The sequence below is a fragment of the Balaenoptera musculus genome, chromosome 10, assembly GCF_009873245.2.
Source record: "Balaenoptera musculus isolate JJ_BM4_2016_0621 chromosome 10, mBalMus1.pri.v3, whole genome shotgun sequence".
In the NCBI taxonomy this organism is placed as follows: Eukaryota; Metazoa; Chordata; class Mammalia; order Artiodactyla; family Balaenopteridae; genus Balaenoptera; species Balaenoptera musculus.
In genome coordinates, this window is record NC_045794.1 from 45781876 (window position 1) to 45798522 (window position 16647).

General features: G+C 50.1%; 2 protein-coding genes across 2 annotated transcripts; both read left to right on the forward strand.

Moving 5' to 3' along the window:
- Positions 1-292: 292 nt before the first annotated feature.
- Positions 293-10432, forward strand: INHBC (inhibin subunit beta C). The gene is made up of 2 exons (XM_036866488.1): positions 293-810; positions 8459-10432. Exons 1-2 carry the CDS (start codon positions 498-500, stop codon positions 9202-9204), a joined length of 1059 nt encoding a protein of 352 aa, XP_036722383.1. The 5' UTR covers positions 293-497; the 3' UTR covers positions 9205-10432.
- Positions 10433-13771: 3339 nt separating this feature from the next.
- INHBE (inhibin subunit beta E) lies at positions 13772-15602 on the forward strand. The gene is made up of 2 exons (XM_036866576.1): positions 13772-14338; positions 14591-15602. Exons 1-2 carry the CDS (start codon positions 14041-14043, stop codon positions 15346-15348), a joined length of 1056 nt encoding a protein of 351 aa, XP_036722471.1. The 5' UTR covers positions 13772-14040; the 3' UTR covers positions 15349-15602.
- Positions 15603-16647: the final 1045 nt, after the last annotated feature.

Here is a 16647-nt window from a genome sequence, read left to right on the forward strand (position 1 = left end):
CTAAAGTGTCCTGCCAATGACCCCCTCTTGTTTGAAAGTCATTCTTTAACATTCTATCTTAAAACCTCTGATCTCCGCACCCTACCTCCGCCCCCCACTGCCAGGCTTCCGAGCAAGGCTGTTGATCTGAAGAGGAATTTCATCTCTAACCTTTGTTCCCAGACCTGGCAGCTCACATGGGTAACCCACTATCTCCCAAAGTTGGCCCAGGGACATTTCTTTCCCCAAACAAACCAACCTCCCCTCACATCCCCCACTCTGTAGTTTCACTGACTATATGGCTTCTGCCAAGTTCTACCTGTAACTGGCTTCATCTCTCAAGTTGGATGTTTGACTGCTCTATCCCCTGCAACCAGGAGTAATGCCAGCTGGACACACTCTCCTTCCAGGGCCCCTGGCGGCTGGGAGGGAGCTGAGACCACAGCTGTGGAGACCCTGAACCCCAGGGTTTGCGGCTCTATCTCAACTGTGTTGCTCAAGGAAGGCCTTCCCCAGCAATGACCTCCTCATTGCTCCTGGCCTTCCTGTTCCTGGCTCCAGACGCAGTGGCCACTCCCAGAGCTGACAGTCAGTGTCTGGCATGTGGGGGGCCCGCCTTGGACCTGGAGAGCCAGCGGGAGCTGCTTCTTAACCTGGCCAAGAGAAGCATCTTGGACAAGCTGCACCTCAGCCAGCGCCCAACACTGAGCCGGCCTGTGTCCCGAGCTGCTCTGAGGACTGCGCTGCAGCGCCTCCATGGGTCCCCACAGGGGGCTCTTCCAGAAGCAGACAGGGGACAGGAGTATGAGATCATCAGCTTTGCTGAGACAGGTGGGTTCTTGGTCTGTAGATCTTCCCCCAAACCCGATCTCTTAAGGAAAGGAAAAACTTCCTCCCCAATCTGACGCCTGACTTTCTCCCCAAAACCATCCCAACTCTTGCCTTCCACAGCATGTAATCTCCCAATCCCAGGCTCCCCCCACCCCTCCGCCACCAGGCTCTCTCTTTGTAGTTTAGACTTGACCAATGGGCACCTGGGAAGCGGGTACGTTTCATTTCTTTTGAGACTGCCTGCCCCTATCTCCCATGGCTCCTCTCTCTGCAGGCCCACAAATTTCCACAGGCTATGATGTGAGCCCAGACATTTCCTGGGCTTGGACCAGGGTCTGGGAGCTGGAGAGTCTGTCCTCCCTCTGGCCCTGGGATCCAGCCTCTCTGTACCCCACTCCCCCAGATACATCATTTGGGTAAAAGGAAGAAAAGTAAAACACTGGGATTACAATACCTCTCCACCCTACTCCTGTCCCCTTGCCTTGATTACCTCGGGTCCCCACGTCAGAAAAAGGCCAAAACAGGACTCAGAAAGGTATTTAAAGGATAGAGGATAAAGACGAGAGAGTTCCTTCCATAGAGGGGAGAGGGGTTAGAGAATTTAGTGGGCAGCTGGAAAGAAGATCAAGAATTCAGAGACAGGGGAATTCCCTGGTGGGCCAGTCATTAGGACTCCACACTTTCACTGCCATGGGCCCGGGTTCAATCCCTGGTCGGGGAACTAAGATCCCACAAGCTGCAAGGCGCGGCCAAAAAAAAAAAGAGAGAATTCAGAGACAGGATCTGAGAACCAGACACAAACAAGTGATCTCTCTGGCCTCTAAGCTTCTTGCAAGTTCTTCTCTCTTAGGTTTAGAAGGCCCTTCCCAATCCTGGCCCCTTTCCCTTGGTCAGCATCTACTCCCTTCAAGATCCAGCACTCCCATCCTGAAAAAACCCACCCTGACCTGAAGGTGAGGGGCTCCCTCTCTGGTGGCCCCCACACGCTCACCCTGAACCTGGACCTTCCTTATGGAATTGCCTGTTTCCAGGTTTTCTATGAAGTCTGTCTTCCCATAGAATGCAACCCGTTGAGGTCAGGAACTGTCATTTATTCCTCGCATTATCATCAGAGGCTAGTGTATAGTAGAAATAGATAACACTTATACAGTGTTTACTGTGTTCTAAGCCTTTTAAATATACTAACTCCTTGAGAGCCTCACAACAAGCCAGTGAGGCAAATACTATTGTCACCCCATTTTAGAGGTGATGAAACTGAGGCACAAAGAGGTTGAGTAACTAGCTCAAGGTCACATGACCAGTAGATGGTAGAGCCAGACAGCCTGGGTCTGGAATCCATGACCTTGACCACTCTACCACTCTGCCTCTTGCAAATATAGTAGATGCTCAATAAACAGCCAAACCATTCTGTAGGTCAGCTCGACCATGTCTAGAGTCCCCAGTGATGGATGAGACCCTATTCTAGTTCAAAAGGGGGTTTCTGCTCATGATTAAGAACACAAACTCTGGAGCCAGATACACTGGGCTCAAATCCCTGCTCAGCCACTTATTTCTATGTGTCCTGGGTTGTTAATAGTCAGTTTTCTCATTTGCAAAACAGAGATAATGAGAGGATAGTTGAGAGAATTAAGTGAGCTAATACAGGTAATGTACTTAGAAAGGATAAGGTGGGAGGGAACTGAAAGTAGAAGACTCAGCTCCTGCCCATGAGGGGTTTAGTTGTTGCTGCTGGGAATAAATTACTTAGAATATAAGGCAGAGTGAAATAAATGCTAGATGAGGGCACAAGTGCTTAATGGGCCAGAAGTAATTCACTGGGACCTGGTAAGTCAGGGAAGTCTTTCAGAAGAAGTTTGCAAATTGGCTGGCATTGTAGAGTAAGTTTGACTTCAGTGGGTAGAAAATGGTAAACAACATCCTAAATGGAAAAACATGAGTAAAAGTCTAAAGAAACGGACTGCATTTAGAGTTAAAAAGTAGTCTGGAGTGGATGAGCACAAGGTGGACAAATGGCCATGAACACCAAAATCCTGGTTGGTTTTTTTTTTCACCTGTCTATCCCTGATACTTAGCCCAGTTTCCTGGCACATTGTGACAGTAATGACGGTTACCAGGTATTTAGTGTACCTGCCTCCTCTCAGTTCATCCTTACAATCACTCCATAAAGTAGACTTTATCATTCCCATCTTAAGAATGCAGAAACTGAGACTCGAAGATAATTTACATGGCCAAGGTCATACAGCTTACAAGGGGCAGAATTCAAACACAGTTCTCGTTGACTTCAAAGTCTATATACTTTCCACATATTTGCTAATCAATGAATGAATACAGCATTTAGGCTGCAGGGGGTGTGACCTGAAATGAACTTGGAGGTGAGAATGACTGATGCCTGGATTCTACCTTTTACATTTAAATGTTTTAGTTTGAAGTTTTCAATTCCAATTTAAGCTATCATCTCCACCATCGTGTGAAAGAAAGATCTGAGAATTGTTCTTGCTGGAGATATGAAGAGAGAGAGCTTGGGGCCCTGGGGAAACTCGGGTAGGAGCCTTCAATGGTGTCCTGAAACTGGCTCATACTGGCTCATGAGAGCTGATGGTGAACATCTCCCAGCTGTGCATCCAGTGGCATCACATCGATAGTTTGAAATTGGCCAGGATGGGAGAATTTATACCGCAGAAATTGGCAAACACTACAAATCAGGGCCTTTTTTCCCCCCTCTGGAATCCAGTTGTTAAATATTTACCAACACAACACTGCCTACGACCTAAAAATTCAAGTTATCTGCCTCCCACATACCTAACATACAATGCTGATTCAGGGATGGAATAAATAGATACTTCTGTTCCAAATGGCGAATGGGGGAGGGAGACGCAGAGCAGTCACTGGTCCATGAAAATTCTGACACCCGGCCAGCCACATATCTCAGTCTACCCCAAATCCAGAATTCCTTTGGTTAGGGCCTGGTTCTGCCCACTGGTAGGATTTTCCTCTCCTCTTAAGGAGAGCCTACCATTGCTCCCCTAGACTTCTATATCCATTCTCTCAGCTCTTAGTGCCACCCTCTGAGATGTCTTTCCTTTTAAATAGGAAATGACCTGTGTTTGCAGCTAAGTAGTTTTTTCGGCCTGCATGCTGCCCAAAGAAGTTGGGAGCCTGGAGACTTCTTTTCATTTTGAATCATCTCTGTCCCTTTTAGTCCAAACTGGTGCTGCTTTCACTATTAAAATTCTCTTTAACACTCTGTGAGCCTTCTAAATAATAAATTACAGTCTTCTCACTCAGACAAAAGGCACTCCACTCTATCAAGACAGACACTCCTCTTTAGGTTACAAGTCAGGATACCCTCTTACAAGTGAGATAACACTCTTAAGATTCTTAGAAGCCCTCTGTCTAGTTGAGAGGGTCTACAGAACATCTTAAATTTCAGATCTTAACAAAGATGTTAGATCTTAACAAAGGGTCTTACAGTTCCCCCTTTATTATTATTATTTATTTATTTATTTTTGGCTGTGTTGGGTCTTCGTTTCTGTGCAAGGGCTTTCTCCAGTTGCGGCGAGTGGGGGCCACTCTTCATCGTGGTGCGTGGGCCTCTCACTGTCGCGGCCTCTCCCGCTGCGGAGCACAGGCTCCAGACGCGCAGGCTCAGTAGTTGTGGCTCACAGGCTTAGTTGCTCCGCGGCACGTGGGATCCTCCCGGACCGGGGCACGAACCCGTGTCCCCTGCATTGGCAGGCGGATTCCCAACCACTGCGCCACCAGGGAAGCCCCCCCTTTATTATTTTGATCTTCGCTCTGAAGCTATGTTTTACTGGCAGTGCCCTGGATTTGGTTTTTGCCCTGAGACCATTTATTAGTTTGATAACCTTTTTGCCAGACAGAGAGTTGAGGGATGAAAAAAAATATTTTATTGTTCCATCTAGCAAGTCCTATTGGAAATGTTTTCTCTAAATTCTGCTTGAAAATTGAACAGTTCGTTTTTTAGTTCATCTCACTCCTGAAATGCCTTATCATAGGCAGCTAAAATAAGCCAAATGGCATTTTCAGCATTCTGCCTGGAAATATCTTTAGCTAAATTCACAATTCTGTTAGATACCATTTCTAGCTTCCAGTTACCAGAGACGATAGCCAATACATAACACAGGTTCTCCTTTGTCCAGCTTCCAGTAGCAATTTCCTCACTGTCCTTCCAGACTTCACTAACAGTCTCCCTGCTGTCCTTCCATCCTCTGGCTGCCACCCAGTCCCAAAGCCAATGCTACATATTTTAGGTCTTTGCTATGGAGTACCCCACTTCTGATCCTAATTTCTGTTTTAGTTATCCATTAATACGGCAAATCAGCTCAAACACTGAGTCTTAAAACAAAAAAATTCAATAGTTTCTGTGATTTTGTAATTTGACTGGACTTATTCTGGACAGTTCTCTCACTCCATGTGGTATAACTGAGTTCATTCAAGCAACTGCGTTCAGCTAGGAACTCAGATGGGGCTAGAACATCTAAGATGGTCTCTCCGAAGTCTCCAGATGGCTTCTCATCATTCAGTAGTCTAGCCCAAGTTTCTTTAAAGCATTAACGTTTTCCTACCTCAAAGTGTAAGTACTTACTAAGTTTCTGCTTGCATCGTGCTTGCTTACGTCTCATTGGCCAAATCAAGTCACATGCCAAGCCCAGAATTAATATGGGAAGGGATTGCACAAAACCATGAACATTGGGAGGTGTTGTTCCCTGGGGGTCAACAATGTAATGGTCTATCACAGCCCCTGCTGGTCCTGTGTCTGCCTACCATAACTGGGGTGACTTATGAGGTTCTAAATGTTGGGTGCTGGTGACCTAGCAAGAAAAGATTAGCTGGGTCAATCAGACTCTTCTTTTAGGATTTTGGAATTGGAACACTGAAAGATCAGCTCACTTAGCTAGGAAGAGCTAAGTTAAAGGTTCTGTAGATGCAGGAGCTAGGGCCACCATTTTGGGACCTGAGGAAGGTGACAGGGAAGCAAAAGAGGTAGATCCACAGAAAGAGAAGAATGGAGTAGACTTACATAGGGAGAGTGAGATGAGAGAGATCTTGTTGGCTCTGAGAGCTGTCAAGGGCAACCTTATTCCAGACCTTACAATTCACACTAAGTCTAGATGAACCTTATTTTCTGCTCTTTTATGCCCATGAGAGTATCAGTGGCATTCTCACAATAAAGCATCCTTTACTTAAAATAAATAAATAAATATAAATAAATAAGGGTTGCTAAGGCCAAAGCATAATGGCATTTAATTGCCTCCTAAAAGAGTTTGGTTTTATTCATCAATAAAGTTTTTGAAACCATGAATTTTATGATCTAGCCTTTTTGGAAAATAATTATTGTGTCAGTGTAAAATAAGAATTAAAGAATGAAAGACCATTCACTCACCAAATGTTAACTGAATGCCTATTATGTACTAGGTACTAGGGATACAGTGGTAAACCATACAGGCACAATCTCTACCTTCATGGAGTTTACATTCTAGCTGGGAGCAGGGAGGGGGAGAAGAGGAGGGGAGGAGAAGCAAATGAACAAAAAACCAAGATGATTACAGAGAGTGACAGTGGCTATAAAGACAATTAAGCAGGATAATGTATTAAAGAGATGAGGGTAGAGTTGAAAGCTGCTTTAGCTAGGTTAGTCAGGGAAGCCTCTCTGAAGAGGTGAATTTGCGCTGAATGCCAAAAAGGAGCCAGTCATTCAAAGAGCTTGGAAAGATATTCCAGGCAGGGGAAACAGCAAGTGCAAAGGCCATGAGGTGGGTCCATGTTTGGTGAGTTCAAGGAACAGAGAAAAGCCAGTATAGGTAGAATATAGTCATTAAATGGCAGAATGCCTAATCATACGTGTTTCCTATGTCAAAGGGTTTAGCTTTTATTCAAATAGCAATGGGAAGCCTTTGAAGGGTTTTAAGCTGAGAGGATTAAGCTGATCAGATTTATGTTATAAAAAGATCACTCTGGGACTTCCCTGGCGGTCCAGTGGTTAAGACTCTGTGCTTCCACTGCAGCGGGCACGGGTTTGATCCCTGGTTGGGGAACTAAGATCCCACAGGCCACAAGGCACGGCAAAAAAAAAAAAAGAGGTCACTCCGGCTGATATGTGAAGAATGGTTTTGGGGACAAGAGTGGACCACTTGGCAAGCTATTGCCATAGTTCAAGAAAAAGATGATTGTGGGTTGAACTAATGTATGGTAGAGGAGGTGGGGTTAAGTGAAATTATTATGAACTAGAGATAGAGTTGACAGGTCTGCAGATAATTTCAAAGAAGGGAATGAGGGCAAGCAAGACTTTGGTTTAAGCAGTGCATTTACGGGGAAGGGGAAGATTGAAGAAGGAACAGATATGGGTTGCGGGGGATAAATCTAGAGTTCTTCTTTGAACATGAAAAGTCTAAGATAGCATTGGTTGTCCAAGTGGAATATCAGATCAGCAGCTGGATATACAAGCCTAGGCACAGGGAGAGGTCAGGGCCATGGATATAGATATCTGGGAGTCGTCAGCATATAGATGGAATTGAAAGCCAGGGGAATTGATGGGTTCTTTCTGGGAGAGAGTATAGATAGAGAAGAGGAGGGAGCTTAGGATCTCCAACATTTAGAGGTCAGGCAGAGGAAGAGGAGCTGTCAGCCAAAGAGACCAAGATGGAGTGGCCAGAGTCATGAAAGCCAAGAGAGGAAATTATTTCAAGAAGGAAGGGATGGTTAACTGTGTCAAACACTGCTTAGAGGTCAGGTAAGATGAACATAAAGAGATGAAACCATTGGATTTGGCAACGTGGAAGGTGTTAGTGATCCTGACAAGAGCAGGAGTGGAGGGAACAGAAACCCAATTAATGTGTTTCAATAGGTCAGGTGAAGGATGAAGAGGGGAAACTGGGCAACAGTAACAGGTACAGGAAGAAATGCATAGCCGTTAGAACCACTGTGGTGAGGAACTGGATGTGGGGAGTTTCTAAAGGTGATAAGGAAGGTAATGATGCCACCAGTTCTAAGAACGGAAAGAGAGGTACATAGGGAGGAAATAATGATTTTCACGTGGGATAAATTGATTTTAATATGCTGGCAGGATGTGGCAAAATTAAGCAGTTAGAAGTTTAGGCCTGAAGCTTGGTGATTCCCAAGGTGCAAAATGGTCTGGACTGGACATACAGATTTGTGAATCACCAGCACAAAATTTGTGTTGGCTGACTGTGAGTGTGGGTCAGAGCTCCTCTCAGTGTAGAGTAAGAGGAAATGGGACTTCCCTGGCGGTCCAGTGGTTAAGACTCCTCACTTCCACTGCAGGGGTCGCAGGTTCTATCCCTGGTCGGGGAACTAAGATCCTACATGCTGCATGGCAAAAAAAAAAAAAAAAAAAAAAGGAAATGAAGGTCAAGGACAGACCCTGGAGAACTCTTGCATTGGAGAGATGGTGAGAGAAAGAAAAGCCAGCAAAGAAAATCAAGGAAGAATCATGAGAGTTGTGTCATGGAAACCAAGAGAGAAAAGATTTTTAAGAAGGAAGGGGTAGTTAACAATGCCAACAGTGTGGTCGAGAAAGAACAAAGGGAATTCAAGCATGCTGAGAATAGATATGTAGTTGGTAGAATTGACTCCGAAAGCCACTGACTGGGGCTTCTTGTGTCCACAGGCCTCTCCAACATCGACCAGACTCGTCTTGATTTCCACTTCTCCTCTGATAGAACTGTTGGCGGCCTGGAGGTCCAGCAGGCCAGCCTCATGTTCTTTGTGCAGCTCCCTCCCAATACCACGTGGACTTTGAAGGTGAGGGTCCTCGTGCTCAGCCCACATGCCACCAACCTCACCTTCGCCACTCAGCACCTGCTGGAGGTGGATGACAGTGGTTGGCACCAGCTCCTCCTGGGGCCTGAAGCTCAGGCTGCCTGCAGCCAGGGGCACCTGATCCTGGAGCTGGTCCCTGAAGGCCAGGTAGCCTGGAGCCCAGTCATCCTGGGTGGGGCTGCCCATAGGCCTTTTGTGACAGCCCGTGTAAGAGTTGGGGGCAAGCACCGCGTTCGCCGGCGAGGCATCGACTGCCAGGGTGGGTCCAGGATGTGCTGTCGACAAGAGTTCTTTGTGGACTTCCGTGAGATTGGCTGGCACGACTGGATCATCCAGCCTGAGGGCTACGCAATGAACTTCTGCACAGGGCAGTGCCCCCTGCACGTGGCAGGCATGCCTGGCATTGCCGCCTCCTTTCATACCGCGGTGCTCAATCTTCTCAAGGCCAACACCGCTGCGGGCACTGCCGGAGGGGGGTCATGCTGCGTGCCCACTGCCCGGCGCCCCCTGTCTCTGCTCTACTATGATAGGAACAGCAACATTGTCAAGACTGACATACCTGACATGGTGGTAGAGGCGTGTGGGTGCAGTTAGTCTGTGTGGTACAGGCAGCCCGAGGTGGGGTAGGCAAACATGCCCTGACGGAGGCGCTCTTCCTTGAGAGGAGGGGGTGGCCCCGTTACTGCCTCTGTCCAGAAGATGGACTCCCTCTTCCTGAGCAACTTATGAGAATTATCCCAACTTTGACGTGAGGAGATCTTCATCAAAGGAGAATCACTGTCATCTAAGGAGAGTCACTGTACCATCTTCATAACGACCGGCCCCTCTCCTAGAGCATAGTCCCTCCAGCGAGCTCACGTGCTCACCCGCCACCCTAGGGACTCTCATCCACCTCCAACCATGAGCAGTGCCATCTGGTTCCCAGACAGATACCCATAGCCCAACTTTCATCCAGCCCACAATCCACTATGCCTCCCTGCCCTTTCTACTCAATGTCCCCCACTGCAGGATGAGTTGACCCAGCCCCTTCCCCTGCTTTTCTGGATCTCCAGAGAGTCCCTTCCTTAGATTCACCAAACATTCGATCCTCTCCATGTCTTGAGCCCTTTTCCTCTTACTTGCCCAATGGGCTGCTAAAGGCTCTCTTGGCACACTCTCATCCACTCTTCGTCCTTCTCCGTGCTGCTCCGTACCCTTGGGGTCTGACTCACCTGAGTTCCTTTGGCCTCTGGCTTCCTGCTGAGTTTGACCAAGAGGAGACAGAGGCAGGAGATCAAAGGATAGGAGAAGACAGAGGTCAGGGTGTTTCTTATTCCTCCTCCTTCTGCCTAGGTTCCATGGTTCTGTGTGACTGTGGCTGCATCCATGTCCCTACAACTCCTGTCTAGCTCCCCACCCCCTCCATGGCTCCAGCTGTGCCTAAGTTCTGATATCACCGCTTCCATGCTATGGGCTTGTAATGGCTTTCCATTCTTGCCGGTCCCTGGGTGCTTCAATATCCCTCCTTGGTTCCCTTAACCCTGCCCATACCTCCGTAAAGAAGTCCTTCATTAAGTCTTCTTAGTGATGCAAACACAGACAGGTGAGTGGGTCTTTTATGTCATGCCAGGACCCTGACTGACACCCCAGATGACACAGAGCCTGCCTGCCCTGTCCACTTTTCTCTCCTCCCAGTCTCCTTAGGGCTGAACTATTATGTCCATCCCACACATCATGACTCTTCCTTCACCAGTCTGCTTCCTCTTCGTTCTTAGGCCCCCTCCTCCCTCCCAGAACCATCTTTGCTTGTCTTATGGCTAATAAAGACCTGGGTTTTACCTGCTCCTCTCCTCCCTCTGTCCTTGCTCCAAGAAATGAGACAGATCACTGCTCAGTCAGCAAGTAGGTGACAACCTGTGGGCACACACATGGTGGGAGGCAGAGGCATGGCTCCGAGCTGGCTGCCTTCCCTTCACTCACCCCCAGGGCTCCAGCTCGGAGTCCTGTCTGGAAGCTGGAACTGGCCAAGGGCCACTTGAGTGGGACAAGGAGAAGAAAAGGAAGGCCTGGGGTGAGGAGAGGGAGGCATTTGCTCTGAGACTGGGTCCTCTCTAGACCTTTGCCCTCTTCCCCCACCATCTCCTCCCTTTGGTTGGACAGCCCTGAACCGTGGGGTCAATATTGTCTGCAGCCCAAGGCCGAGTTTGCGCAAAACCCATGTGTCCTTTGGGAAACGTGATGTCAGTGTTTGCTCAGCATATAACCCCCGCCTATCTAGGTCTGAGGTCCTTGGAAATGGAACCCTAAAAGGAGAAACTCTGAAAGAGACCTCCTGGGGGACTGCAAATCTGAGCTGTGGGGCTTCAGGAGCAAACTCATGGAAGTTATCCCAACTTTGACTTGAGGAAATCTTCATCTAAGCAGAGAATCTAAGGAAGTCTTCTGGTGGCTCTGCCTCCCCCTTCCACCGCTGTCTCCCACCCCCAATCCACCCGTCCCCCAGATCTAACCTCCCTCCCTCCAACTATAGCTTCAGTCCCCAGGGCCAAGACTAAGGTGAGGAGAAGTGAGGCTCTTGCCTTGGGGACAGAATTTTAAGGGGATGCCAAAAAATTCATCAGTCAAGATAAATAGGACCTTAATGCAATATTTTTAAAAAGCAATGCAAAAAAATCCAAGATGAACAAAATAGCAAATTTTAAAATAAACTAAATTTAGAAGGGATCAGTATTATTCTTTTTCCTTTTTGGCTCTGTCTTTGACAAAAAGGAGAAAGAGTGGAATTGTCTTCTTCCAAACCTTTTCTTCCAGAGCTCCCTGGCCCCTAACTCTAGACTTGGTCAGGCTTTTCTTTTTCGGGCAAGATAATCACTCAGGCTCCTTCTACTTCCTTACCCACCCTCAAGCCTGTCGCTACCCCCAGCCCCCAACCAGGTTGGTGGTAGGGCGGGCTTGGGAGGCAGATGGCTGGGGTATTTATAACCTGGGAGCACTTCTTGAGAAAAGTGACTAAGATGCTAAGAGCATATTTATAGCTGGGTTCTGACGTAAGTGTCAGTAGGAAGGTAGGGGCAGGCCAGGCACAGCAGCAAGAGGGTAGGAAGAGCTGGAAATTGGGGGCATCTGACACAGACGGGAGGGGAGAGATGGGGTCAATGACTCCTGCAGCCACTTCCTGTTGCTTCACTTGACTCAGGCTCACCCACAGGTAAGCCCTCTGAGACAGCACCATGGGCAGAAACCTTTGCTTTGCAGTTCTGTGGTCCAGACCCCAGGGGGTAGAGGGCTGTCACTCACCAGCCTGACCGATAGAGAGGGAGCTGGGAGCTGGGGAGAGCCCTGGACAGATGGGCTTGAATATGACTCAAGACCTAAGGTGGAGAGGAGCATCTAAAAGTCTCATTGTCCCCCTCCCCACCACAGGTGCCCTAAGTTTCTAGGAAGAGCCTGGCACCCATCACCACGCTCCATTGCCACATGTCAGCAGCGATGAGATCCAAAACCAAACCGAAGTTAGCAGTGATGTGGTCCTGACGACAGCTTCTGCTCTCCAGCAGTGGCGAGGGGAGAGAGCTGAGGGACCAGCTTCTCTGTCTTCTGGTGTAGAGGCAGGGTCCCCAGAGTGAGAGGTTGGGAAGCGCTCTGAATCTCTTCACTCCCCAGAGCAGCCCCTTCCCTGGGAAGCTGGTCAGCGCCAAGCCTGCTGCTGTCCAGTGGCTCAGCACTGCCACATGGTGGACACTGGTGGTACTGAGCCCCAGCCCCCAAGGCGCCACCTCTCTTCCCCTGTGCCATATCTACTAGTCTCTCTTGACAGCCCCCACTGGCTGAATAGCGGGGAGACTAATAAATTGGAATAGGGGCACATTTCCAAATCACACTCACTTCCTCCCAGCTTCTTGAAGAAACTTGAGCATAAGGAGAAAGGCTGGCATGAGGCCTTGGTTAGGCCATTTAAAGCCAGTGAGCAGTGTGGTAAGGAGGGCTGGGGTTGGGACTAAGGTTGCTGTACTGGCCATGTTTTGTTCTTAAAAGTCCATAAACCTGGGCTTCCTGGTGGCACGGTGGTTGAGAATCCACCTGCCAGTGCAGGGCACACGGGTTCGAGCCCTGGTCTGGGAAGATGCCACATGCCGCCCAGCAACTAAGCCCGTGCGCCACAACTACCAAACCCGTGTGCCTAGAGCCTGTGCTTGGCAACAAGAGAAGCCACCGCAATGAGAAGCCCCTGAACTGCAACGAAGAGTAGCCCCCGCTCGCCGCAACTAGAGAAAGCCCGCGCGCAGCAACGAAGACCCAATGCAGCCAAAAATAAATAAATTAAATAAATTAATTTTTTAAAAAAAAGTCCATAAACCTTCCATTTCCCACCACCATGAACAGAGGCTGGCACCACTTCTAGGATATCCCAAATCTAGGCAGTTCTTACAGTGCCCTGAAAGAGAACCAGCAGCTGGGGACAGGCCCTTCCAACTCCCATGCCCCTCTGCCATCCTTGATGGACTCTGCCCTGCTGTAAGATTGCATCACCACTACCCCCACCTCTCTAGGTTTCCCCAGACATCACAGTAACGTGCTACTCCCCACCAATGCTCCAGCCCTCGTCCACACTGTGCTCCAGTCCAACTGGACTCTGGGCGGTCAGCACAGGCAAGGTCAGGGGGTGACTTCTGTGCCCCGTGGCACTGCCACCTTGGCCTGGGCAAGAGGACTCCGTTCCTCCCACCCCCAGCCTCTCACCACTGTCCCAGCCCCATTGCTAGAAATAAAAAGACCAGAGTTCACCTTCCAGCCCGGAGAAATAACCACTGGGATTCCCAGCTGCCTCATGGAAACTGCTGCAGCAGTGGTGGATGGGCAAGCTAGACAGACTGTAGGTATGGGGGAAACTGCCCTTCACACCTTGCTCATATGGAGTTCCCTCCCCCGAGCCCCAGACCTTGGGGACTGAGCATGTGAAATCATCCTCCTTCTTGCATCATGCGTGTCCACATAGCCCCCCCACCCCCCTACCCCTGCCTCAAGCTCCGTGACCAGGGCCAGATGGTGAAACCTGAGCTCCAGGGGGGAACCTCCACCCCCTGCAGGGACCTGATGGGCAGCACAGTTGGCCAATCCTGGGGCTCAGAGGGTAGGTCTGCCTGCTGACCACTAGGTGAGGGAGCCCTAGGCTGCTGGCTCTAGAGAGGCCCCAGTCAGTAGCCAGACATAAGCTGTGAGGGTCAAAGTGGCAGACTACACTGAACACAGCTACCCATCGGACCATCCACTGTCTGCCTTCCTGAGTCCCAGGCAACAGAAGACAGGTGGCTCTACCCTTGGCCAAGGGTAGGTGTGGCACTGCTGTCTGCTGCCGCCGTGCCCTCATTGGCCTCCACGCAACCAGACTCAACAGAAGGAGCAACTGCCATCCGAGGCTCCCGACCTGACCCAGGGCCATTCACCAGGAACATGGGGCTCTCTGATGTCCAGCTCCAGCTGGTGCTGCTGTGGGCACTGGTGTGGGCACAGAGGGCAGGGTCTGTGTGTCCCTCCTGTGGGGGCCCCACACTGGCACCCCAAGCAGAACGAGCTCTGGTCCTTGAGCTAGCCAAGCAGCAGATCCTCGAGGGGCTACACCTGACCCGTCGTCCCATAATAACTCATCCTCCACCCCAGGCAGCGCTGACCAGAGCCCTCCGGAGACTGCAGCGGGGAAGTGTGGTTCCAGCGAATGGGGAGCAGGTCATCAGCTTTGCTGCCATCACAGGTGGGTGAGGGAGAGACAGGCAGAGAGCGGGCGGGGGAAAGGGAGGAGGGAGGGGAGAATGACAGCGAGAGCAGAAGCAGAGGGAGCGCAGTACAGGAGGAAGAGGAGGAGTTGGAGCAGGACTGGCCTCGGAGTCCCTGCTTCTTCTAAAGGTGGGAGTTAGGGAGAACGGCTGGCAGGGCTTGCGGGAGTCTCAGGGGACAGCATCATCTCCGCTCGCATTCCTCAATCCCTTCTCCATCTTCCCGGCAGACTCCTCCACCTCCACCTGCAGCTCCACGCTCACCTTCTACCTGTCCACTCCTCGCTCCCACCACCTGTACCACGCTCGCCTCTGGCTGCACGTGCTCCCCACCCTTCCCAGCACTCTTTCCTTGAGGATTTTCCGATGGGGCCCTAGGAGGAGACGCCGAGGGTCCCACGTCCTCCTGGCTGAGCACCAACTGACAACCCCAGGCTGGCACGCCCTGACTCTGCCCTCTAGTGGCTTGAGGCATGAGGAGTCTGGTGTCTTGAAACTCCAACTGGACTGCAGACCCCTAGAAGGCAACAGCACAGCTGCCCCCCAAACTCAGCAGCTCCTGGACACAGAGGGAGAGCAGCGGCCCTTCCTGGAGCTGAAGACCCGGCCCAAAGAGCCTGGAGCAGGCCGGGCCAGGAGGAGGACCCCCAGCTGTGAGCCTGAGACCCCCTTATGTTGTAGGCGAGACCATTATGTAGACTTCCAGGAACTGGGATGGCGGGACTGGATCTTGCAGCCCGAGGGGTACCAGCTGAATTACTGCAGTGGGCAGTGTCCCCCGCACCTGGCTGGCAGCCCAGGCATTGCTGCCTCCTTCCATTCTGCCGTCTTCAGCCTCCTCAAGGCCAACAACCCTTGGCCCTTGGGTACTTCCTGCTGTGTCCCTACTGCCCGAAGGCCTCTCTCTCTCCTCTACCTTGACCGTGATGGCAACGTGGTCAAGACAGATGTGCCAGATATGGTGGTAGAGGCCTGTGGCTGCAGCTAGCAAGAGTACCTGGGGGTTTGGAGTGAAGAGATCAAGCTAGGGGTTCCTAGGCAAAGGGCATCTGTGTCTGGAGGCGTCAGATTCCTGATCCATACCTTCATCCAGTGGGTCACCTGGCAATATGACTGGGTTGACCCCTCTGGGACCCAAATGGGCACTTTCTTGTCCAGACTCTGGCACATTCCAGGCTGGTTGATGTGTGGGGAGATGGGAAAAGTGTGTCCTCTAAAGGAGTCTACCCAGAAAGTATGATTTCCTACCCTAAGCCATCTGAGAAGATGGCAGAGGTGAGGGAGGGAGGGTGGGAAGGAGAAGGCAGAGAAAAATCACTTAGTCTCTCCAGAGGAGAGAAAGTCCTCAAGTGAGGGAAGGAAGAAGCAGACCAAGGGCCCATTGAGCTTGGGATGGGGGAAACAGGCTGGCCAAGTGTAAGGGCTGTGGAAGTGCTTGAAGGGAGGCTCAAGAGGGAGCTGGGAAAGGGGCTGATGGGAGGTGTTTGGGAGAGCCCCAGAAATGGGAGTCCAGAGAGAGGAGTGCTGAGCCTGAAAAGTTCTCTGGTTTTTCTTGGGGGAGGCAGGACCCATCAGGGAGGCAAATGTTTATACTTTCCTAATAAAAATGAGGGAAAAAAAATCAACAAGTGTGAGTCATGAAGAAGGGCTGGGATGATGGTCCAGAGCAATGGTTCTCAGAGTGTGGCCTGGGAACCTCCAGGAGGTCCCTGAGACCCTTTCATGTAGTCAAAACAATTTTCATAATAAAACTAAGATGTTATTTGCCTTTTTAATTTTCAATATCTCAACAGCCTACAGTGGAGTTTTCCAGAGGCTGTAGGACATGTGATTACATCACCTTCCTGACATCTTTGTTAATGGGATGTGTGCTTGTGTATTCTTGTGTTACAAACTTTTTTCAGTTTTAATTTCTAATATGGTAAATTGATATAAATCACGTAAACAAAAGCTCAGTCATTTTTCAGAATGTAAAGGGACACTGAAGCCAAATTGTTTGAGAATTGCTGATCTAGAGTCCTGGATGGGGAGGAGAAAGCAATGTGCTCTAAAAGAGCTCCCCTGGGACGTCCCTGGTGGCGCAGTGGTTAAGAATCTGCCTGCCAATGCAGGGGACATGGGTTTGATCCCGTGGGGTCCGGGAAGATCCCACATGCCGCAGAGCAACTAAGCCCGTGTGCCACAACTACTGAGCCCGTGTGCTACAACTACTGAAGCCCGTGCCTTTAGAGCCTGTGCTCTGCAACAAGAGAAGCCACCGCAATGAGAAGCCCGCGCACTGCAACGA

What these genes read in the sequence shown, in the direction of transcription:
- INHBC (XM_036866488.1), top strand. Translation starts at nt 498, where the DNA reads ATGACCTCCTCATTGCTCCTGGCCTTCCTGTTCCTGGCTCCAGACGCA. An exon ending in CATCAGCTTTGCTGAGACAG is followed by an intron (nt 811 to 8,458) that starts GTGGGTTCTTGG and finishes TTGTGTCCACAG; the next exon opens with GCCTCTCCAACATCGACCAG.
- INHBE (XM_036866576.1), top strand. Translation starts at nt 14,041, where the DNA reads ATGGGGCTCTCTGATGTCCAGCTCCAGCTGGTGCTGCTGTGGGCACTG. An exon ending in CAGCTTTGCTGCCATCACAG is followed by an intron (nt 14,339 to 14,590) that starts GTGGGTGAGGGA and finishes TCTTCCCGGCAG; the next exon opens with ACTCCTCCACCTCCACCTGC.